Below are 24,418 nucleotides of genomic sequence, written 5' to 3' on the forward strand. Positions count from 1 at the left end.
ACCAACAAAAAACCCAATCCAAAGTAAAATAAAAAATAACACATATGTAGACCTCTTAAATTTTATGAAGGCCCTTGAATCTTGGGGAGTGACTGGCTCTGATGAAGTCCCTCCAGGAATTCCCTCAGCCATTGGCCTTCCAGCATTCAGGCTCAGGGCCATCTCCATCTCCTCTGCATTTGTGGAGGTGGTGGTGCTGGTCCTCCCCCCGTTTTGCGAGCCTCTGCCTTCTTTCTGTTGGCTGAGTAGTCAAATGAGAATGAACATTTAATTGTGTGAAAACAGAATTGTGCCTATATCAAAAATGCTGCTGCACTGCTATATGCTGGATGCTATTTAGTTATTTAATATGTCAAATGTTTGTAAAGTCAGGTAGCCTACACCCATGATATGCTCAAGCCTTACCTGATTGAATTATGTAGCTGCAGGCTCCGAGTCTGCAGCTTCATACTACTGGAATCGCATTATGCCTGCTAAGTTTACCTTTTTACCACTAGATGTCAACATGCACCAGCAACTGGATCTGGGCATAGACGTCTATTAGGGTTAGAGCCATAAAAATAAAATCCCTATATGATAAAGATAAAATATAATGATAAAGATTAAAAAAAATAGGCCAGCTATAAATTTGGTGACCCAGTTTAGATAACGAGCTGTTTTGCTTAGATATGGTTTGTATCATGGCCAGGTTATAATTATGACTTAAATTCTGGTGAAAAGGAAACTTTTCTGGTCTTTGTGTAGTTTTTTTTTTTTTTTTTTAACTGGTTAGGATTGATGAAGTGCTTGATACCACTTAAACCGGACACTTGGTCAGGCTGAGGCTAGTTAAACTATAGGAATATTTTCCCCCAGCAGTGCTTTTTTTCCACTTCAGAAAGAAATCCAGCAGTTTGCGAAAGGCGCGTAAGCACATGGGTATATGACTTTAAGAAGTGCAAGATAAGGTTTCTGTTTTTAGCAGCAGACTCCCATGATTAAAAATAGCGAAGAGGGTCTGCGAGTGCGAGCCCTTAAACTCCCCCAAAAGACGCTCACAGTCCATCCGCGCAACAATGAACTAAAAGAAAACGTTTAGCTGTTATACTGACAATCACACTGTTAAAGAACCCAACTCTATAAGCAAACAAACTCTATTCTATATCATTTACAGCCATTTTGGCAGCTCCTCAGAGGCGACACGTGTGTCATGAAAAGGCGTTTGCGCTCTCAGCACCGGTGACTCTTCATTCTTTCACAGTAGTTTACAGCACTAGGAAGAGTGCAAAAAGACGGATGTAACACAATGAACCGCGTCGCGAACGACACGACGTAGCCTCGCTGTTTTTTTTTTTTTTTTTGGTTTGAGTTGGAAACGTGTTTTCTTTTTCTTATGCCTCTGCTGAAGGAATAACTCTTCAAAGGATCGGTTCTCACGCGTAAAAGAGCGTGAGTTTCTCGGAAAGTTTTATTAAAGGTTACCAATGGGGTCTCAAGGGCCAGGACGTAAAAGAACCCCCAGCAAAAATGGGTTGACTGGAGAGGAAGATGCCCTCAACGTAATCGCAAAAGAGGTAAATTGATCTCATAAGAGATAAACTAATGTAATGGTCTCATTTGCGGAATTACAGGGTTAAACTCCCGTGGAAAATATGAAAATCACATGGTTCTACATCCTGAGTCAGTTTATTTATTAAACCAAAGAGCATTACACAGCTTCACAAGTATCTAATTAACATAACAGAAGCCTAACTAAGGTGAAAGCCATGCTTTTGCCCTCACGTGGCCCTGCATTGTTCATATTTTATTCTTACAAGCTGAAGATCATTTCCTCATGTCTGCTTCCTCCCAGTGTTTTTAGTTGCCTTCGCCTAACTACAAGTTTCTGAGCTGTTTTGGTCAAAGGTGTTCTTTTTATGCATCATGGCAGTAGTGTTTGAAAGTGCTAGCAGTGTGCAACATAAGCTGAGTTTGATGCGCTGGAACAGGTGTTTGGGTCATGGTGGAGAGAACCTTGATTTGAGTGCTTAGGAAATTATTTTGGCCAGTCAGATCTTCGACTGATATGATGTTCCTTCCTTGCACACCCATAGTGAAAAGTAAAGAGTGTCATAGACAGTTATACATATCATGTGTAGCAAATGTTTCAATCTATTATTAGTAAGTGTCTCTGCTTGACACATCATGCTCAGTAGCAGGCAGGATCGCCTTCTCACTCTACTGTCAGCATGACTGTACTCCCAGTTTAGAGTGAGAAATACAGTCAGAGAAGCACGTTATATTTGTGTGTAATATGCATCTGTTTACATTGATATTTACATTGATAATGGCCATTTTTGTTAATTTATGCAGTGGTTTTAGGGGAAGTCTGAGTTACAGTATGAAACACTTATTGGTGTTTATGCATAATCAAGAAGCTAAAATATTTAATAAATGCACAAGTGTCAGAGGATGTGTAAAACTTTGATTGACTTTATTGATCCCACACCGGGGAAATTCACTGCAGCTACAAAACAACAGGTGAGAAAATACACATAGTGAACAAAAATACACAAAAAGTGCTACATGATGTTGTTATTGCAGTTAAAGAGTCTGACTGCTGTTGGAAGGAAGGACCTATTTGAAATGTTTAAAAGTAGCCTAACTTGACAACTGCATTTGTAAGAGTGCATTTTGTTTTCTGTTGATCTCTAGTAACAAGTGAGCATGTGGATAAAGAGAGATTCAGGATAAAGAGAGATTCAGGTTAAACACACACCCATGTTGTGAAACATCGAATCAGGAAGCGTCTTTCGGTCTCACATTTGCATAATTTCAGCATGCCCGCTAAAGTTTTTTTTTCTGATCAAACCTGTTTCTCTTGAAATGGAAATGAATTTTTTAGTATTCTCCCATGTGGCTTTGCAACAGAGCTTTTGCAAATTTAAACAGCGAGGTCACGCAAGGTCTCATAGAGCTCCTCTCTGAGCAGGTTTAGTTTCAGTTAGACGATGACAAGATACTGTGGTGTAACCCTCTCTTTTTTTTACTTGCTGCTTGGCACGTTTTCAAGGGTTTTTTAATGTCTTTACAAATAAGCTAGTTATTTACATTTTCCTAGGACTTTTTTAAGGTTTATATTTCTTTCAGAGCCACTTTGTCTTCTTTTGAGGGCCTATTTCAGTATTTACTCCCTGTGTTCCATGCATGTCCCACATTTATTCACCTGATACCTGCATTTGTTGCTGATATAGGCTGCCTTCCCACACTTGCTGCTCTCTGACAGGCTGGTATGTTGGCCCTCGTGTGATCATTGATTCTGTAACAAGAGCTTTAAAAATAGAAGGCCCTCAGGGCAGCTGTTAGTGCAGCCTCAAGACCAGACATGAAGTTTTGGGGGGCCATTACAATGAGCAGAAGTAGGGAACAGGGGCATCTGATAATGGATGCTATGGAAACACATGCTGATAACATCTGCATTAGTAATCCTTAGTGGCTGTGCTTTTCTGCTGCTCTCTAATGTAGCTAAGCTGGTATGAGTGAGAAATGGCCTCAGTAGAACATGAGTCAGTGAAGGATTTCCTGTAAAACAATTTCAACAATTGCTACTCAACACTTTGATTCAGTATTTTGTTTGTCCTTCTAGTTACACAGATGCAAATTATGGAATCTGATAAGACAAACGCAACCGATAGTTTTCAGCTGTATGTGTTTGGTTCATGACCACATTCCGCAAAGTTTTGGCACATACTGAAAAAAGTTTCTTACAACAACACTCCTCATTTGATTACATGAGGTATTTAAATTTAAATGCAGACCAACTCCAAGAATGCATTGAATTGACCAAAGTGACCGTAAAGACATTTATAATATTATTATAAAATACTTATTTTAAGTAAATGCGTTTATTTTGAACTTTCTATTCATCAAAGAATCCTAGAAAAGGGTATCATGTTTTTTTTTTTTTTTACAAAAGTATTAAGCAGCACAAGTTGCACAACTGTTATCAACATTGATAATAAGAAGAAATGTGACCAGAGCAGCAAATCAGCATATTAGAGTAGAGTGATTTCTGAAGGATTTTGTGACACTGAACTGAAGACTGGAGTAATAGTGCTGAAAATTCAGCTGAAATAATTTTTTTTTTAAACATAGTAAACAGTTATTTCGAATTGTATTAACATTTCACATTTCTACAGTCAGGGGAGCACCCTGTGGTTTTATTAAGCTAATTATTATTTAAGCCAGAAAACTAGCCAATCAGAAATGCTCTCTGCTTGTAAACCATTTTGTGTGCTGACTGATTTATGATGTGATTTATGGAGTAACTGTACCATGTTGGTATGTTTGATTAATCAGATGTGCGCAGGACAATGGTTTGTCAAAAGCTCATTTGTCATTCAAGCAAGATGAAAGTTGATTTCCAGTGTCTTTAGAGCAATTAACTCAATAGGAAGTTGAGTTGCTGACAGGATTGATCCCTACTATGTAAAAGAGGTTTACAGCTGGAAATCAGCTATTGAGACAGACGCAAGTTGGCAAGTCTGTTAAAAATGTGTTCAATAGTTTTGTTAGAGAATGATTGGATTGGTTTAAAACAAAAGAGATCTTAACTAATTGTGTGAGAATAGTTTTAGTGAGAATAGCTGGGTTTCAGTCACGTGATTATGATGACGCGCGAAATTCAGATGGAGGGCAGGGGAGTGAAGAGCGCAATGGACGAGATGGAGGAAAGTCCGTACTGTACCTCTTTACAGCTATTACAAGAGAAAGATATAAACAAAAAATTAAACATATGTTGGACGTGATCCTTACGTTATGAAGAGGAGCGATTTTCAACTGAATTGAAAGATTTTCCTGCCATCGAGGTGGTAGATATCAGCAACTACCTCGTCTTACAGACATACTTTGACTTTACAAAGTTCGTAAATGTTACACGTTACACAAACATAGCCACTTAAGTTGTATTAACTCACCATTGACGAAGTGATCACTGCACAAACGGGCATTTTTCCCATTCGGCTCCTCCCGACCGCAGACGTAGGTTTTTCCGGAGTTTTTCGGTCAATTTCTTGCATTTTCCCCCTTTATGAACAACAACTTTTGGTACACGATAAAAACTCCTCGTGGTTTGATCGATTTAAGTAACCATAAACGACGCAAAACATATGCATTTTGAGTTTGTTATAGTGCTTTCTAAATACAGCAAATCACTTCCTGCCCTCCATTTGCATTTCGCGCCATGGCAACGCAGTGGCGTGACGTCATATGAAAACAAGCTATAGCACATGGATAGTTCAAAGTTGGCCAGACTGAGCCAATGTTCTCCATCTTATTGTTTAAAAAACATACACACACAACCGTTCAAAAGGAAAAGAAAAAAAATAAATATATATATATATATATATATATTAATAATATTATTCAGCAAGGATTCATTAAATTGATCAAATGGGCAATAAAACATAATGTTATAGATTTCTGTCAAATAAGTGCTGGTATTTTGTACTTCCTGTTTATCAATGAATCCTGAAAAAATATCATGGTTTCTAGTGGTGCAACGGATCATCATTGATCCGTGATCCGTTCGGATCAATATCTTCGCTTTGGCACACACGTGACACACACAATAACTGTTTTTACTGTATTTCTGATCACATAAATGCAGCCTTGGTGAGCAATGAGCATAGATGACTTTTTTCAAAAACATTTAAAAATCTTACCGACCCCAAATAGTGTAAACTAGTTTGTACTTAACATTTCTCATTCCTAACAGTCTAAACATTTCAAAAATGATTGTGTTAAACTTCTCCACTGGAAGCTACTAGCAAGCTCAGTCATTGGATGACACTGTAAAAGTGCCAGAATGCAGCTGAGATGGTTACAAGCAGATTAGGATGCCAGGCTTTGTGCTCTGGAGGGTGTTTAGATCATTAATCTGGGCTCAGACTTTGGATTGTGGGATGAGAGCTGTTTGTTAATCTAAACTCATTGTCAGGAGCGGTTTTGTATTTCTGCATTCAGAAGAAGAGTCCTGACATCATAATGCATAATTTGTGTGCCCACACACAAATATGAGTTTATGAATAATACCAAGCACAGTAGCGCATTGACGCATTATCACCTGCTTATCACTGGTCCATGACAATCATAAAAACAAATTCTGCCTCCCTCAGGATAAGCTCTGAGTGCCCCCAAGGTTAAACTTGCACTGGATTGTTTTCAACAACGCATTACTCCTTTCAATTTTCTTCAAGAGCCTTGTTGCAGAACTGTTGATACAGGTTGAAGCTAGACACTGTGTAGAAAACTCTCAAATAATGTCAGCACACTTAAGTCAGAAACCTTTTTCGCATGCTGACATCTTTCACCAAGAATGGAACCTCTCCATATAAGGACATGGATTCAGAAAGGGTTTTCTTCCTTTTTCTGACGTCACCGATGGGCCCCTGAAGATTGTTATCACAATTGCTTTCCTGTTTATTCTCTGCTGTTGGGATGCATCCCATTTAAAGGAGTAATGCGGAGTCCATATTTCTAGTGCTCTTGATGCTGATTGGCTAGGATGTTTGTGTATAAGCATGGTTGCCGCGATAACTGCTTCTAATCTAAGGCATAACTGCTATTTATTTATTTAAAGGTCTCTTTAAATGTATTTATTTAAAGGCCTCTAGCTTGTTTACTTATCTTTTTTTTTTACTTGACTTAGCATTGTGTGTACTATGAATATTATTTCCTCTTGTGACAAATTGGTTGCAAAGTGATAGTATACAATATTGCAATTGTGTATATACTATTTAAAAGTACTATTACAAAAATTACTTGTTTCATTTATGTATGACTGACAAATATGCATCACATTACATATAATTAAAATGCATAAATATTACATTTAGACCTAAGTATTTTTTGTGTTAGTTGATTTAGAGAAGTGTCTAAATGAGTAAATGTAAACACAATATAAGGTGATGTTCCTAATTTTAGTAGTTCAACAGTTTATAGCAAGGTCAAAGAGGGTTTTCAGTGACCTAGCACCATACAATGATGCTTTCTGTTATAATCCTCAGTATAATCAACAATGACTTATCTTTAAAATATTTGAGGTACATGGTAATCCTACACATATAATGTACGTCTTATCTGTGAAGTCTTGTTTTATTGTTTTTTTTCTCCCTTTTTAAAAAAAAGTGTTAAACTTGTATTCCCTTAAGTTACATTTATGCTCAAAAATGTGAAATACAGAGAGAGAGAAAATGGTTCCTGTTTCATGATTTATTAACTTAGTGTACAAGGTCATGTTGTGGATTTTGGTCTCATAAGACCATTTGCTAAAGGGAAAGGAATTCGGACAAACTCTCGCTCTGGTCTCGGATTGGCCATTTGAGTTGTTTGCTTATTTGACAAATGTAGGTGTGAAACAGCTTGATGTGTAAAACATTCTGTTATGTTGCAAAGACACTGCTCATTCCTCTGTATGAAGAAACACAATTTGTCTGCTGTTTTCCCTCACGTGACTCCAGCTGACCTCAGCAAGTGTTGTTACATGAGCCCAATAAGATGCTAAAGTATGATCATTAAAATTGGGCAAGGAGTCCACAGACATCTTATAATTACTAGGGTTTAAATATCTGGGTTTCCATCTGAATATTTTTATGCAAATTTTAGGATGTCACATACAAAATGTAGGATAGACAAATAAGATTTCCATAAATTCTTTGGGAACAGCAAATGTGCTTCACCACCTTCACCAGTCTGTTGAATGAGTTCTGGTCTCTGACTCGTACTCTTAATCTCTTCTGGAGAAATCTACAGTCTTATCAGCTCTTCTGCATTGTAAACCTAGCTCACCTGCGACTAGTCATTTTCTTATGTATTGAACATTGAATGCCATTAGAAACCAGAGACCAGTAGATGAGACACTCTTTCACTATCATGCTACTCTCTTCTTATTCCTACATTTCAACAGGCTAGAGTTTCTCTCACAGGTTTGCGCTTACTCTTGAGTCTTGAGTAACTCCTGTTGTCAGTGAAGCAAGTGTTGGTCAAGTACTCTAGGTCTTCTTTTTCTGTGAAGAGCTGCTTTTGTGTGCAGTCATCTGAGATGGGCACTGTGGCATATATCAAAACATCACCCTGCCTGCCTCAGGTTTCTTAGGGTTTAAGGATGAAATGCGTCAAAAGGATTTGCCTGAATAATGATGCAAACGTCATTGGTTGAGACAGAACAGGACATGTCGAACCGCTCAAACAAAATACTAATGTTTTGATAGCACCGCAGAGCTACAGTGTTTGCACTCTTTGTGAAGTCAATATGAATGGTTTACTTATAGTTCCCTCTGCAGATTAATTTGGAATAGCGAAGTATTTAACCCTTGTGCCTAAAAAGTTAAAAAAAGTTACACATGGCTCCATAGAGGACAAAAATGTCCACGTCAAAAAACTGTCATAAAAGCTTGGGAGCACAGACTTAAGTTTGGTATCATTTTAAAGAAGACCCTTGGCAGATTATTGCTGAAGTAAAAAACAATGAATAAGTCAATCCAAAAAAAAGTTATATAGGTTTAAGTTTATGAAAATTATTTATGAACATTATTTTATATAAAATATATATTTTATAAAACAAGTTGAACTCAAAAACGGCTAGAAAATCAAAGCCATTAATATAAATAAGTTGTGTTCCACATTTGAGGTTGATATCTCAAAAAATGAGCTTTCAGTAAGATTTTGTTTGGGCGCAGTAACAGATTATAGAGCCAATTGGATGCCCCATTGGATTCCCCAGTGGATCCCATGCAGCAAAACTCCACTGGTGCACACAGTGATTGGATTTTAGATTTGCAGTTGAGTTTTTCCTTTCTCAATATTACAAACACACACATGCACACACACACACATATATATATATATATATATATATATTTTTTTTTTATAACACACATACCAACCACACTCTGACATCCATACATTACCAACACACCCACACAAATATCGTTGCATAATTTATCCAATTGGCTCTATATGCCGAAGCAGAAAACAGGAATAAAGCGAGAATTTGCTTTATAGACCAAACCTGAAAAAATGGCACCATCTGATCAATTTTGAAGCCTTGCCAACAGAATGAAAGCCTCTTAACAAAGATTGCATAATTTTATAGTTAAATGGCCCTGGGATAAAAAAAAAGCAGTTTCAATGGGAGGGAGAGGGAGTATTTTGTGTACCTAGTGCAAAAAAGATTTTTTTTTAAGGAAATAGCGGTGAAATAGTAAAATTACAATAAAAATACACACCAGTTAGCATTAACACAGGCAAAGTGATCAAAAAAACAAAACTGAAAAGGCCAAAAATGGGGGCACAAGGGATAGTTAAATACCTAAAGAAAATTCCTTCATCATTTACTCACTTTCATGTCATTCCAAACCTGTCTGATTTTCTTCTGCAGAAAGCATTACATAGTATTTTGATGAATGTTTCAACAGTTTTGTCCATATAATGAAAGTCATTTGGGGTCCAAAACAACATGACATTTTTAAAATGATCTTCTTTTGCATTTTCACAGTAGACCGAAAGTCATACAAGCCAAAACAAACAAAGAGGGTGAGTAAAAGATGACAGCATTTTCAAGTCAAGTCAATTTTATTTGTAAAGTTTCAAAGCAAAATCATGATATTAATGTTTATAATATCTTAACATGGTAGCATTTAGCAAGTTAGCGTGGGGCGATAATATCTTTATATTTAGAATTATCCCTTAAACATAGAAAAATAACTTTTCCATTGTCTGAGGTTTATATTAGAAATGATGTATTACCACTAAGTAATGGTCACTTAATCTTATCATCTCCTTTCCTTCTTTTTCTTTCCCTCCCTTTTTGCCATCATTTTCTCCATGCTCGGAATGACCCAAATTCATGTACCTAAACTCTTTTAGCCCTACATGGTCAGTGTCTTTTTGATCAAGCTCACTTTTGATATTAAAACCTGCCACAGAGCCTAGGGACTGCTAAAATATGGACCCACCACACACAGATCCGACATTGTATGGTTTATGTTTGACATGGCAGGCTGGCACAATTTATGTAGGTGTTAATATGGGCAGACCAGAAATGTGGCAGACGTCTCCAGTGATCTCATATGTTCCAGTCTCTGGCTCCTTCGTTAGTACTGGAGTGAGAATGACTGTTTATGTCTCATTCTGAAGACAGTTAATCCAGTTTACACAGATGGCAAAATGATTCACATTTTGGATATTGAGCTTTCCACATTAAAATGAATGAAACTGGCCAGAGGCTCTTTTGGTTTATATAAGTCATAGTTTTGGAGTTAATAATGCCAAATCTTTTACACTATAGTAAGTTTTGCTTCCAGAGTACTGTCCAAAAACACAGTGAATGAGCAGTTGTGGACTTCCAGTCATTTGTGTTGCATATCTTCTGTTTGTTCCCTTCATTTTCCATTACAGCTGGTCTATTAGCAGTCCAGCTGATTAGCATGTACCCGCTCAGCCTGGCATGCTGGTACAAGAGGCCGTGGGAGAGAGAGATCTGGTGAACTTGGCATCTCCTTCTGTGGTATTTATGTCAATAGATAAGTGCTCTGGACTCTGGCATTCATCGAACTCCCAGAGACTTGTTCTACATGTCTACATTGAAAGGCACCAAATAAAGGGTTTTAGTAAAGCTGTCCACAATCATCTGAGACATATGTTAGTATCTTACAAAATTCCAAAAATGCTCTTATTCTTCAACTGTTTATTGAACCCTAAGATGTTCCATGGGTGCTCATATTTGGAAAAAAAATGTCAGTAAGAACAGTAGTTTTTCCCTCAGTAAAAAAAGAATAAAAAAATGAATGGCATATCGTACACTCACATGCATGTAGGATTCCAATGGTCATCATGGAACACCTGGAAATGTCAGAGAATTGGATTATTGTGTTGTATAGTAGTTTACATCTGAGATGTAGGCGTATCAGCTATCGCCACACAAACAAAAAAAATTGTCATGTAGTAACTACTTACATTAACATTGATGCAGGCATGACGTAAACTTGATGAACAATTAAACAATGTGTTTTATTCAAAAAAAGGTCTCTACCAGGCATCTGTGGAACTAGCTCTTCATTCCCGTTGAGAACAGCCACATCACAGAACGTTCATTAAATTAGAGCATTTCGGGTTTATTGATAGAGCCTGCTCCATTTGGGTCATTAAAAATAGCTGTTGAGGAGAGAGTGAGAGGAGAGAGGTGTGTGAAATAGGCCACTTTGTTTTTCTCTTCTGTGATAAGAGTGTGTAAATTGTCATGATGGGGGGAAATGCGGATGACCCAGGCTATCATATGCTCACCGTGACAGATATAATGGTCTACTTTGATAACTGCAAGAAGGTAGGCCTTAATATGAATATGGGTTATCAAAAAAAAAGTTATTTTAGTTCAAAGAGGAAGAATGGTGCATGCTTTCTTTAAGGTGGCTGTCTCTATCATGCTCCTTTTAGGTGCGTATGCACAATTTTATGCAGAGAGTGAATAGATTTTGTTTAGTAAAATGGATTATTATTTCCTGTTGATGCAAATCATAGTACATGCACATGACATCCACATCAGGACCGAGCAGCAGTGATGGGTGTGTGTACGATCAGCAGTTAGTTCTGTTAATACTGCAGGAAGGGTGTGATCAGGCTCGATTGTAAATGACTCAGCCCTCTAACTTCCTGCTATGGTCAAAAAAGGCATAGTTTTGGTTACCCTGTTAGTCCCACAGTCATAGAGTGCATTTATTCCTGCATGTTTTCAGAAGACTCTATTACTCTTGATGTTTAGTCTGTTTCTTTTTTTTTTTTCAAGTGAAATATTATTCAACATTTTTAGCAGAGTCAAAGCCATGTTGGGTGGTAATGCTGCTGTTATTTTAAAGCATGTATGAATAGATGTATTGTTGTGCTCGTGGAAAATGTGTGTTGACTGAGAACCTGTTATAAACATGTTTAGACAGCTGCTTAATTGCTGGGGTTTGCTTTGGTAACTTCTCCCTAGCAGTTTATCTACATAATTATCTGCCTTCATTACAACCGTACTGACTAAAATAACACATTTCCTGTTTACAAAGTAGTGATTTTAGATATAAAAGAGAGATGTTTTTAAAATTTAGGACATTTAATTCTGATGTTGCTGCACAGCACCGTCATTTAATTAAGTGAAATGGTTTTGTAAAGTATCATTAAGGATGTGAAAGGTTACAATATCAGTTTGTTTGTCCTTAAAAACAAAATTAGAGACATCATTTTCTGTTAGAACTACTAGTACTAGAACTACAGTCGAAACTGTGGAAATATTTATTTTGGATACATTTTTTTTTTTCATCGTTGTTGGCAAAGGGACGCAAGACCTTTTGTGGTGAGAAACAGCTGCTTCCTTGGAAAGTTGCTCGACTCCGTTCAGGACGGAAGGCCTCAGTCTGAGACATTAAGATATGATCTGACATTTACTCGGGAACACGTCATTATGCATTTCTCCATCGGCAAACAAACACAGGAAATCATTTTAAAGCTTTGCATGCATCCCTTCAAGTAGTAATTTCACTATTTTAACCCCTATTCTTTAAATCATACATATTTTGCTGCTTTTTCAGGAATGTGTTGTGGAACTGGTGCAAAACTGGGAATGTTACAGTCACGGCTCTGGTGTAAAGATTATTTGTAGCATGGGATTGTGTGGAAGAGTAGGTGGAGTTAAGGTAGAGACATCCCTATGTGAGGGTGTCTGTGATGTAATACTGTTGAGGTTTCTTCTTTTTTTTCTGGTTGTTGCACATTTTGTGGCGTCATCTACAGGAAGGAAGTGTGCATGTTCTCTCTCTCCCCCTCATGCCTGAAAGGGAGTCTTTTCCTTAAAAGGACTTTCAAAGTGATTGACTAAAGTCACAAATACACGCATGCGTACTCATGTAAACAAACACATTCATAGCATGTGCCATCTGAGGAGTATGCAGTTACAGTACATGAAACATTATGACAGTGAGGTACACAAACATATTCATGTAATCACATATGACATTATATTTCCTGTGATCCTCCTGTTAATTTCTTTTATTTTTTAAGTTTAGTAGTGCAAAGCTTTTATGTGTTTGTTTTGTGTTTTTTGCATTTACTACATTGCTCATGCTCTCATGGTCATGGTTTAATGAAATTCCCCCTCTCTCTTTTTCTTTTCCCCCACCCGCCCCCTGCAGGCTGAAGCCCGTTTGGCAGCTAAGAGAGCAGCCCGCGCAGAAGCTCGTGAGATCAGAATGAGAGAACTGGAGAGACAACAGAAAGAGGTAAAGAAACACAATCACTGTGAGCTTAATCTCGGGTTGAAATTTAGCCTTAGTTTTGCTAAATGATTTGTCAAAATATGGTTGGTATCAACTTTTATGTACATATTGTTACAATCTATCCATCTTATTATCTATCTTATCTATCTATCTTTATAGTACTTAGATCTGATCTCATTATAAATCAAATATATGTAGAAATATTTAAAAAAGGGGTTCGGCAAATATTCTAGCATGACAGTGCTGTTCCAGCACCTAGATTTGTTTTAGGTGCCCACCAGCAAATCCCATCCCTTTGGTCTTACCTGCTTAACTCCTTCCTGTGCGTACGGTGGATATGTCCCCTTTGACTGGTGTAATAATCATCACACTTACGAACAGTTTAAGCACTGAAAGCATCTCAAAAACAAATAATCTGCATTTCACAATGTTGAAACACAGGAGGAGACCTTTCCAACAGCGTTCAAGAGTGTGTTGAGCTGTAGGCCTTTAAAATTTCAAGGTTTTTTTTTTCTTCTATTGAACTACCAGCAGAAAACGCCACCTTTATTCTCAAAATTAAATCTTTCCCATGGTCTTGTTGACTTGCTTCTGTACAACGCTGTCAGCCGATTATGTTCAATTTGTTTAATCTTCATCATGATTGTGGGCTCTGTGCTTTGAAGGACATGTTTTGGCTGGGTTAACAGGGATCAGGGTCAGTTAATCACCCCTTGGGTCAGGACCTCCTAAGAGGCCATTTGAACCTGCTACATTGGAACTTCAGCCTCAGCTAATGCTCAGAAATATCAGTTATATCATGAGCAGTTTGGTGTTTTTACATAGATTGCTTTTTTTTTTTTCCAGTGTTGCTTAAGACCGCATTTACTTTTTGCATTGAAAAAAGAAGACCTTTTTCAAAATATCTTTTTGACATAAGTAAATGATGGCCGAATTTAAATTTTTGGGTAAACTATCCTTTTAAGGTCTATTGACAGCAATTGAAAATGAACAGTAACATGTAATTGATTTATTTGGATTAGGTTGTCTGACGAATTTGTTCAAATAGCATTAGCATTCATGAAAAAGCCTGGTCTGTAGTCTTTATGCTTATTTTGGTGTAGCACCCTGCAGCTTTACTGCAGGTTTTGTACTTTACCCCAGTTACATTACAGTTACTGTAAGTCTTTACAAACATACTTTATAGATGTTTTTGAGTTACTCATTTGATTTGTCAGGCTTTTTGAACTGTAATAGTACATTGTCTGAACATTCCTCATTGTAAAGGGAGCTGGATTTTAAGAAAGGTTTGCTTCCAATAGGTATATGGTTGATTCTGTGTAATTAGTAATTTAATGCACTATGACTGCTCATGCTGGTTTGCTACAGCCGACTCCACACACTGGTATGTATGGCATGGGTTAAGTAGCACAAATACAAACAAATTGTAGATATTTAGGGACATTTGATTAGGTTCATATGAATGAACTGTTGCTCAGGGTCCGTCTAGAGGTGAATGGAAAACCAGAAACTCACACTGTGAGCTCAGACGCAACAAACTTATGTAATGAAGGTAAACACAGCCTTCACACAGACCTGGGTCACACTTGAAAGATTAGCTAGTATTCAGAGTTAAGCCCGGTCTGATCAGGAGGTGTGTGAGAATGTTAAGGGTGTGCGCTTAGTGGCTTTAAAACTCCAGCCAAGTATTAAAGTAGATTATGAGCTTTCAGCCGTACCTGCAGCAGGATAACAGGCTCAGTTCCCATTCACTATCTGGGATGTGATCATTATGGTAATTAGGAACACAATGACTCAAGATTGAACATGCTGTGACAAAATAGATCTGGAAGAGTTCAATCAGGACTTTGTGAAGATGAACTTGTAGCGCAAACAGGCTGTGGGGTTTGGATTATATGACAGACTATATCTTTGGGATCATATAAAGTCTCTGTCTTCCTCAGTCTTGAGGTAGACGGGGACACTGTGATACTAGTAGGACGGCTTGCAAGCGACTAGTGCGTAGAGGGGCTAGGGAAGTGATCGATGGGCGACCCCAGACCCCTGTGCTGAGGAAGGTGAGCTTGAATTTACTAGATTAGCATTGGAAAGATGAGAAATGTTTTCTTTTGTGCCTAATGGAGTACACTTACACATTTTCTTATCATATCCTGACACTTTCTTTGTTTCTTTGTTTTGTGAGAGTGCAGAGTTTTGCAGAAACAAATGAGCACTGATGTTGTGGTAAAGTCTCTAATTAAAGATTACTCCAAGGAAAAGATTTTGTTACAGGAATGTTGTGTTAAACACTCGAGCAAATACATAATGGGAAACCAGTTGGGTGAGATTCTGTAGGTTTTTCAGTAAGTGAGAATGAAAGTGTATAGTAAACAGAAGTTCAGTAGAATATTAGACAATAAGATAATCAGATTAAAATTATTGATTTTTTATATATATATATATATATATATATATATATATATATATATATATATATATATATATATATATATATATATATATATATATTATTAAAATTCTTATCACAAACTGTTAAAGAGAATGTATTGTTCTATCAAGAAATGAATGGAAGAATAGCCTGCTTTTGAATAGCATAGGCTTAAAAAACTATTTACAATGTTTAGTTGTGTCATTTGCAGGAGGGTTACTGTGGGGACCAGACCATGTTGTTAGTAGTTTTTAAAGTAGCTTTAAAACCCCAATCTTCAGCTTTTCTGCTGATGTTATGATTACTTGGGAAAAAAATATGGCCAAGAACAAATATGAAAATGTGTTATTTTAAACGCACCACTGCTTTACTAGTCTAGTGCTGTTCATTGGTTTGGTCACTAGTGGACTGAATGAAACCTTAAAGATCAGTGGAAAGAATCCTGTTACCCCATAGACCTAATCACATGACCATCTGAACAGTTGCATAGCATAATTCCGATGCTTTTATTAACTTGCAGTGTGATTCTTAAAATTCCTGACTGATAATTCTATCTCATCTGTGATGCCTTTGAATTTTGCTGCTTGTTGATCCACATGACCTTCATGCATTTGAGTTACTGTAAACTGGTGTTTTTCACTTTCACCTGTTAGGCCAAGTAATATGACACCAGGTCCTGCCTGATGGATCGCTAAAAATTTAACAGCTTTCACTTCCCATTACATTATCTTTTGTGTACACAATCTTCCACTTGGTTCTCTCTCTGTCATGTCAAATAATCAATGCCTCTCTTTTTCCCTTTCTTTCCCAATCTGGCTTCTTTCTTTCCTTTGCTCATCTGATCCTCTTTTGCTGGCCTCCTGTGATGTAGATTTATCAGGTGCAGAAGGTAGGACATCTAATGCTGTAGATACTCTAATATTTTGATTCCTTTCCTTCTGTTCTTGCTTATTTAGCTGTTTCTGTCATATTTTGTGAAGTCTAATGTAATTACTTTCAGGTCATTCTTGTTAGCTGAAGTTCTTTTTCTTTCCTGGTTTCTGTTGGATTTCTCATTTTAGAAATACTATGGACTGGATAACCTGGACAACAAATGGGGGGACATTGAGCAGTGGATGGTACATTCATTGTTGGGATTTTGTGCATGTTTCAGGCCTCTAGTTTTATCAGCATTTGATTTTTGCATGATATATGATCCATTGCGATACAGGATGCATTCATGTTTTATCTGTTAATAATTAAGAGAGTCAGCACAGGGTTATTTGTCTCATAACACTAGGTCAATACCTCTACAAGGCTGATTTGCACTTTCAACAAGTGAAATCAGCCTTTATCTGTGTTTAATGGCACTGTAGGTACTTTTATGTACACTACTGTTTGTTGTGAACATAGTCTTTTATGCTTACCAAGGCTGCATTTATTTGATTAAGAAAATATAGTAAAACTATTTTCTATTTCAATATATTTTAAAACATTGTTTATTCCTGCGATGGCACAGCTGAATTTTCAGCATCATTACCCCAGTCTTGAGTGTCACATGATCCTGATTCTAATATGCTGATTTGATGCAAAAAAAATAATCTTTTCTTATTATTATCCATGTTAAAAACAGTTGTGTGGCTTAATATTTTTGTGGAAACGATACTTTTTTCAGAATTCTTTGACAAACAGAAAGGTCAAAACAACAACATTTATTTAAAAAATCTTTTGTAACGTTATAAATGTCTTTACTTTAACTTTGTATCAACTTAATGCATCCTTGATGATTAAAAGTATTAATAACTTTAATTAATTAATTACTAAAAAATCTTACTTACCCCAAACTTTTGAACGGCAATGTGAGTGTATGGTTTTCACACTATTTTACAAAAAAACAATAACAACTGTGTACAATTAATAGTGTGGGTTGTGTTTTGTATTGTCTTGAGTTGTCTGTTTTTAAAAGAGATTGCTCTTGCATCAATTATTACTGATTTGCATACTTCCATTGCTCACCTTGCTTGCTGAGTGTTGTGTATTTGTCTCTTCTGCCATCTTGAATCTTCTCTTCTCTTCTCTTCTCTTCTCTTCTCTTCTCTTCTCTTCTCTTCTCTTCTCTTCTCTTCTCTTCTCTTCTCTTCTCTTCTCTTCTCTTCTCTTCTCTTCTCTTCTCTTCTCAGGAGGATAGTGAGCGATATACACGTGTCTCACGGAGACATGCTTCGGTTTGTATTAATGTCTTTTCACTGTCTGTCCTCCTCAAACTTACTTCCATGCACACTTCAAGCAAAACATTTCTTTAAACACTTGACACTTTAAACACTTGGGGCTCCCTACTTATATGCTGTATATGTGCACAGTGGTGATTTTCATGTCTTTTAAACTTGTGCTGACTGCGGGCTCCATCTCATTTTACCTCTTTTTTTTTTTAATCTAAGGTGTCAGATGATGAAGAACGGATGTCAGTGGGGAGCAAGAGCAACATACGGGTCAGTATCAGTCTAACTGTATTGCTCCTTTCAGACCTTCTGTACTCTGTGGGTCAGAGTGTATGGTGAAGGTACATGTGAGTGTGTTGCCTAAAGGTTATAAAACAGTCCAAATTGTTCTACATGCTGATGATGGTTTTGTTTGTCTGGGCAGTTGGATTTGGATGCGGCGGGTGCTTATGTCGGGGTAAGAATCGCAGGCTGGGAAATGTTTCTTCAGGCAAATGTTTCTTTATGTCATTACTTTTGGGTTCCTGTAAAAGTAAGATGAGCACATAACTGAGTTCACAAGACATTTTGTTTTTGCACTGTGGTGTGATTCAACTAAGTATAGCTAACACTTGTAATACCTGATGCTACATTTGTGATGTTTAGAAGCGTTTCATCAACATTACAAATGGGGTGTGATCTGTACTCTGGGTTTTAACAAAATATGACTGTATATGACAGTTAAATGTCTGTTACTAAGTGTCTGAAAACTTCACCTGCATGTCACAATGCACAATTATGAAGTGTTGAGCTGTAATTTCTGCCGTTTTAATCCTACTTCCATTTCCCACCATCTCATCCAGCTTCCCCAGGCCACCTCCTCTCACTCACATAAGAAGTCCAAGAAAAAGAAAAAACATTCTTCTAAAACCGTACGTTCACAGCAGTTATGCACATCGCATTTGTGTTCTATAAAGAGAGAATGTTATATCAATCATGACATATTGTCTTTCCACAGAGCAATGGCTATGATGATGATCTCAGCACATTGTCTAGTCGGGTTAGTGACCCAAATAACTGTGCAATGATAGTGTTTGAGGATTAATAGCGTGTTGATTCACCTATAATGAAGTCTAGGAGACTGTTTTGTTCACACGTTCGCAGTGATCATGATGCAGCAGTATGACTAACTGTGGTGTGATGTGCTACAGATTGGTGTGATGGTTGTAAACTGAATTCTGTGTATTTGTGCACAGAGCTCCAAACTCAGTGATGAGAGCAAAAGGTCTCGCTCCTCTAGACTTGATCTGCAGTCGGTGGGTCTCTCAATCCTGCATTTCTTTAACCTCCTGATTCTCTGGCCTGATTTCCTTGTCACTTTTTATGTTATTAACATGAAAATATGTCTAACATGAGTGGATGATTGCCACTGTGTTTGAGAAGGAATGTGTTTGTTTACGAAAACCCTAGTTGTTGACTAATTTATTTTAAATTTTTTGTAATCATCGGCATTGGCCGATAATTGTTGAAGACTTTTATTTTATTTATTTATGAATACTAGCTTGGCCCATGTGGGAGACCAGCTAAAACAAACTAGAGATCTTAGGCATTAGATTTCCTGCAGGGGTAACTTGAAAAGATAGTAGGTTTAACATGACTAATTACTAGAGGTGTGGTTCTAATGGTTTTATGCATGCGAATTGTACCAAAATTAAAGGCTTTTCATACTAAAACTTTGTCTTAGGGTAACATCTTTTTTTTTTAAATCTAGGGGTTAGTTCACCCAAAAATTAAAATTCTGTCATTTAATTACTCACCCTCATGTCGCTTCTGGGTTCTACGTCAGAACGTAGGCTCTCTATTGGCTTGCTCCTGGGTCATCACACACGACCAGCGTCGGCCAATAGTGAGCCTACGTTCTGGCGTAGAACCCAGAAGCGCTGCATTGTTTACACTACGTCAACAGCGTAGGAGAATGACATGGAGGAGAAGAGATTGTTGAATAAAGTCGTTATTTTTGGGGGTTTTGCGCACAAAAAGTATCGCTTCATAACATTAAGGTTGAACTACTGTAGTCACATGGACTATTTTAACGATGTTTTACCACCTTTCTGCGCCTTGAAAGTTGCAATGACGTTGCTGTCAATGGAGGGACAGAAAGCTCTCAGATTTCATCAAAAATATCTTCATTTGTGTTCTGAAGATGAACGAATGGTCTTACGGGTTTGGAACGACATGAGGGTGAGTAATGAATGACAGAATTGTAATTTTTAACTAACCCTTTAAAGCCACTTAGGTAAGCAACGATTCACACTTATTGTAAAAAGAGGTTAGCAGCAAGCTTATTCAGAGTAGAATGCTAAATTACTAAATTAAATGTGTGAAATCTCAACCCAGGGATTGTATAAACAGTGTAAAGCTGAAATAAGACAATTTATTTAAAATATCCTAGGTGAATGTTTTCAAGTGTGAAAAGCCGATGTAGTACAATTTCTAACTTTAGCTGGCATGATTCCCTTGCATTGCAGCTTTTCGTGTCGTCTTCATCAGTTCATCGTTCATTCCATCTACATTATTTCCCATTATTTTAGAGTGCCTACTCTTCATCTGAGTTGTACAACAGCAGTAGTAGTTATTCCTCTAAAGATCAAGTCCCTTCCTACAGTGGCTACCAGGTCTGTTATCTTCATCCTCTCCTTCCATCTCACTTAAAGGGTTAGTTCACCCCAAATTGAAAATTTTGTCAGTAATTACTCACCCTCATGTTGTTCCAACCCCGTAAGACTTTCGTTCATCTTCGGAACACAAATTAAGATATTTTTGATGAAATCTGAGAGCTGGATCACTTCTCCATAGGCTTCTTCAGGGATCGAAACTGGCCGGCCCAAAAGTTATGAAAGACATCGTTAAAATAGTCAGAGTGACTACAGTGGCTCAATCTTAAGTTTATCAAGCGACGAGAATACGTTCAGGCAGATGTCTTTCATAACTTTTGGGCCGGCCAGTTTCAATCCCTGAAGAAGCCTATGGAGGAGTTATCCAGCTCTCAGATTTCATCAAAAATATCTTAATTCGTGTTCCGAAGATGAACGAAAGTCTTACGGGGTTGGAACAACATGAGGGTGAGTAATTACTGACAGAATTTTCATTTTTGGGTGAACTAACCCTTTAATCTCTGTCCAGTGTTCAAATCCCCTCTTTTCTTGCACTTTAGCATTTGGAGCTTTCTTTTTCTTCAACCAAGTTTTGCTGTTCTTTGCCTTTTCGGTCTGTTTTTGATTTGACATGTTCATCTCTCCTGTCTGTTTAGCTCCCTTTGCTGCACAGCAGGAAGCACAGGGTTTGTGCTGCTCCTCATATTATACCCTCTGCCCCACAGCACTTCCTGTACAATAATATGTGCAGCTCTGCCTCTGTACACACATTTTACATGCTTTCACTCTCTCATCCACAGCAGGTCATGTAGGGTTATTAGATCTTAAACCCACACAGACCACAAACACCTGAGGACTGAGCTAATTGTTCGTGCTTTGGCTTTGACATACCATCCTTAAAGATGAAGTGTGTGATTATATATATTTTCCAACCTGGCTTCCTAAATACTTATTGAATATTTAATGTACTACATATTCAATGCCTACAATGCTTATTTCCTGGTAAAAACATTTTTTTAATTTGAATTATGATTAGAAAATTATGAAGCAATTTACTGTTTTAACAAAAATTCCTACATAGCTGTTATCTTTCTCTAACTTCCACCACTAGCTGAGCCAGAAGTTGACGTTTTAAAGGTGACAACTAGTTACAGTTGGAAGGGAATTCATTCTATGAATGGCTTACTTATAGAGGTCTCTGTTAATGGGATGAAAAAAACAACAACACATTTTTAATATATTGAAAAAATACACACTTCAGCTTTAATAGTTGTAGATTTTTTTCCCCCTCACCAGCCTGGCCGAAATCAGATGAAATTAAATCATCTGAATGTGATGAAAGACAGCTGTACTGATGCATTGTGCATAAAAGGAGAACTGGGACTAGAGAGTTTGCATGCTTACTTGCACAGAGCAGTTATGGGTCAGACCTTGAGGTGTGATATAAATGTTGTTTCTTGTCTGTGTGTCTATATCTGTCTATTATCAGGGCTCTATATATGAGGACAGTCTCTACAGTGGCTCTCGACGCTCCAGTGCTCGTGCTGTAAGAATAATAGAGCTAATGTGCATGAAATATTAGCCTATTAATCTATGGATTCAGTTCCCTAACCAAAGTGTGAGTTTTTAAAATAATTTTGCATAGTTGGCTCATTTATTATTTCACTCCCATGAAGCACTGCAAATGACGTAATCGAGTCAATCTCACTACACTCTCAAAATACTTAAATGTTTGTGATATTTGTAATACAAATTGTATACATTTGTAAATGAGTAGTTTTATGTTTCTCCATCATTTTTAATTTGAGTATGCAGTTTGTAATGCTTCATGGGATTGTTATGATAGTTCTTTCCCTCACCTAAAGCCGCTGAAAATTGGGGTGGGCGCTAATGCACTCTATTCTCAAAATACTAATTGTGTTCATTTTAACACACTGTGGAGAGTTGGTTGGAGAGACAGAGTTGTGTGCGTGTGTGTGTGTGTGTGTGATTTAGAGGCAAAAACAGGTTGTTTGTGTACAGTATCATGAAGAAGTCAAAATAAGGCTTTGAAAAGACTTTGAATGTGTTTTGGGAATGCTGTAAAGCTGAGAGTGCTTTATTCTTGTGTAGCTGATGCTTGACATGTCACATGACATTTTCTAATTTAATTAACATCAAAAATTATTTTAAGGGAAAGTGTATTTCAGGTGCTGTTTCATAATTTTTTTCATTTCATTATTTAATTGAATTAATTTGTCACTCTAAAACCAAAGTACAGAAATTCCATAGTATCTCAAATTAATAAATGTATGTATAAAAATCATAAAAATGAACAAAATGCTGTTTAGTTTTAGATGGAGTATAGCTTGTCACACTTCAGGTAATAAGTCAAATTGGTATTTCATATCAACTACCCATCTAGCACATTCAGAGGATCTACAAGACAATAACAGGCATGTGTGTTCTCAAAGTAGTTTGTCTACCAGCTTGCTTTTCTGAGTTTTGTTAGATTTGTCCCTTTTTTTTTCTTCATCTTTTTTTTGTTTTGAGAAGCTTGTAGATGTTTGGTGACTGCAAGAGGCCTGAAATATCTGTCAATCTCCAAACCTTTTTGTGTATATACATATCTCTTTTCTCTCTCTGTCTCTTATTCTTCACATACTCAGTGCAAGTGTGTGTGTTTCTCTAGTCCTCTGGATACAGTGGTTTCCTGGGCTCCAGCTCTAGGACTTCGTCCAGGGCAAATTCTGCGTGTGGCAGCCCTGTGGTGAGCAACCCGGTGTCACTGACTCCCAAGATGATCGTGGACCAACACAATTTTTTTTTCACAGTGACAGATTCAGTAACAGCTACTTTTACGTGGCTTTTGCTTTTAATGTCTCTTAAATCTGGTGCCTGTACAGTGTGTGTGTCATTGATTGTGGAAGTTTCTACTTGAGTCATGAATGTGCTTTTTGTCTTTCCATTAAAATGGTAAATTACATTTGATGTTTACATATTGAGTAGTATTAAATTACTTTAACAGTGTAAGAAAGCACTCCAGAGGTGATGTGTGTTTTTGTGCATTCCTCCTTTGGGTGCATGCAGAAAACCGACTGTTAAACTTGAGACTTAAATAGTTGAAATACCTCTCGCATTGATGTTAATTGCTGCTATCTGGTGGTTTCCAGGAGGACTGCAGCAGCTCAGTGGCTAGTTTTATGCGCAGCACAGCTAGTATCAGTGGCCTCTCTAAAGACCTTGACCACGTTGTCATTCCTGACCTGTCGAATGTTAATGGGAGGCTGCCTATGGTACGAGAGTGAAATCTTGGGGTTCATGTGATCTGTGGTGATTGATTGCCCTGGTTTAAAACGTGTGTGTATTTATTTATGCATAAAAGCAATGGCATGTTGGATTGAGATGATGGTCTGCATGTGAGATGGTCTGTGGTCATTTCAGCAAACTGAATTTATGTGAGGAAAAGCACTGAAGTCTTCCAGTGACATGATGTTTGATGGAACTTTCCCGTTGTTAATATTCTACTTCAAGTTTATTGTGAAAAGATATTTGCAACACCTTGAGAATTACTACAGAACTGCTTGCTGGTTGCATTTTGATTTATCAGTCTTATTAATCAAATACTATCATTGGGTTTTGAATCTTCTTGAACTTGAACTTCCTCTAATAAATAGAAAAATGTATTTTTTTTTGTGTCGACAGCATGTGTCACATGAATCACAATGAATGAATAAGAGACTTGTAATGACTCGACTTGACTTGCAAGACTACAACACCTATTGACTTTGTATCATTTTGTTTATTTACAGGTTGATGACAGGTCAGAGCGAGACTACTTAGAAAAGGTTTGTGATTTTGTTTAATTTGTGTAGATCATTCTCCAATTAGGCAAATTGTCATGGTGAGCTG

The 24,418-nt window shown here is 37.3% G+C and overlaps 1 protein-coding gene across 35 annotated transcripts in view; it reads left to right on the plus strand.

The window, feature by feature from the left end:
• Nucleotides 1-1,251: 1,251 nt before the first annotated feature.
• lrrfip1a (leucine rich repeat (in FLII) interacting protein 1a) overlaps nt 1,252-24,418 on the plus strand; it is a 32,733-nt gene continuing 9,566 nt past the window's right edge. For 7 of the 35 annotated variants that reach the window (XM_056251990.1, XM_056251992.1, XM_056251991.1 and 4 more), the window contains exons 1-16: nt 1,252-1,553; nt 13,185-13,271; nt 16,568-16,585; nt 16,758-16,814; nt 17,856-17,900; nt 18,114-18,164; nt 18,319-18,351; nt 18,737-18,805; nt 18,892-18,933; nt 19,130-19,189; nt 20,465-20,548; nt 21,184-21,213; nt 22,017-22,073; nt 23,199-23,276; nt 23,680-23,802; nt 24,319-24,354. In XM_056251990.1, coding sequence (XP_056107965.1) covers nt 1,464-1,553; nt 13,185-13,271; nt 16,568-16,585; nt 16,758-16,814; nt 17,856-17,900; nt 18,114-18,164; nt 18,319-18,351; nt 18,737-18,805; nt 18,892-18,933; nt 19,130-19,189; nt 20,465-20,548; nt 21,184-21,213; nt 22,017-22,073; nt 23,199-23,276; nt 23,680-23,802; nt 24,319-24,354 — 960 coding nt within the window. In that variant the 5' untranslated portion in view covers nt 1,252-1,463. Of the gene's footprint in view, nt 1,554-11,208; nt 11,342-13,184; nt 13,272-14,987; nt 15,326-16,567; nt 16,586-16,757; nt 16,815-17,855; nt 17,901-18,113; nt 18,165-18,318; nt 18,352-18,736; nt 18,806-18,891; nt 18,934-19,129; nt 19,190-20,464; nt 20,549-21,183; nt 21,214-22,016; nt 22,074-23,198; nt 23,277-23,679; nt 23,803-24,318; nt 24,355-24,418 lie in introns of those variants that run through there. The other 28 variants (XM_056251979.1, XM_056251987.1, XM_056251986.1 and 25 more) reach the window with 26 other exon arrangements.

This window comes from Rhinichthys klamathensis, unplaced genomic scaffold (genome assembly GCF_029890125.1).
Source record: "Rhinichthys klamathensis goyatoka isolate OS25496 unplaced genomic scaffold, OSU_Roscu_1.1 h1tg000090l_1, whole genome shotgun sequence".
NCBI classification, from domain to species: Eukaryota; Metazoa; Chordata; class Actinopteri; order Cypriniformes; family Leuciscidae; genus Rhinichthys; species Rhinichthys klamathensis.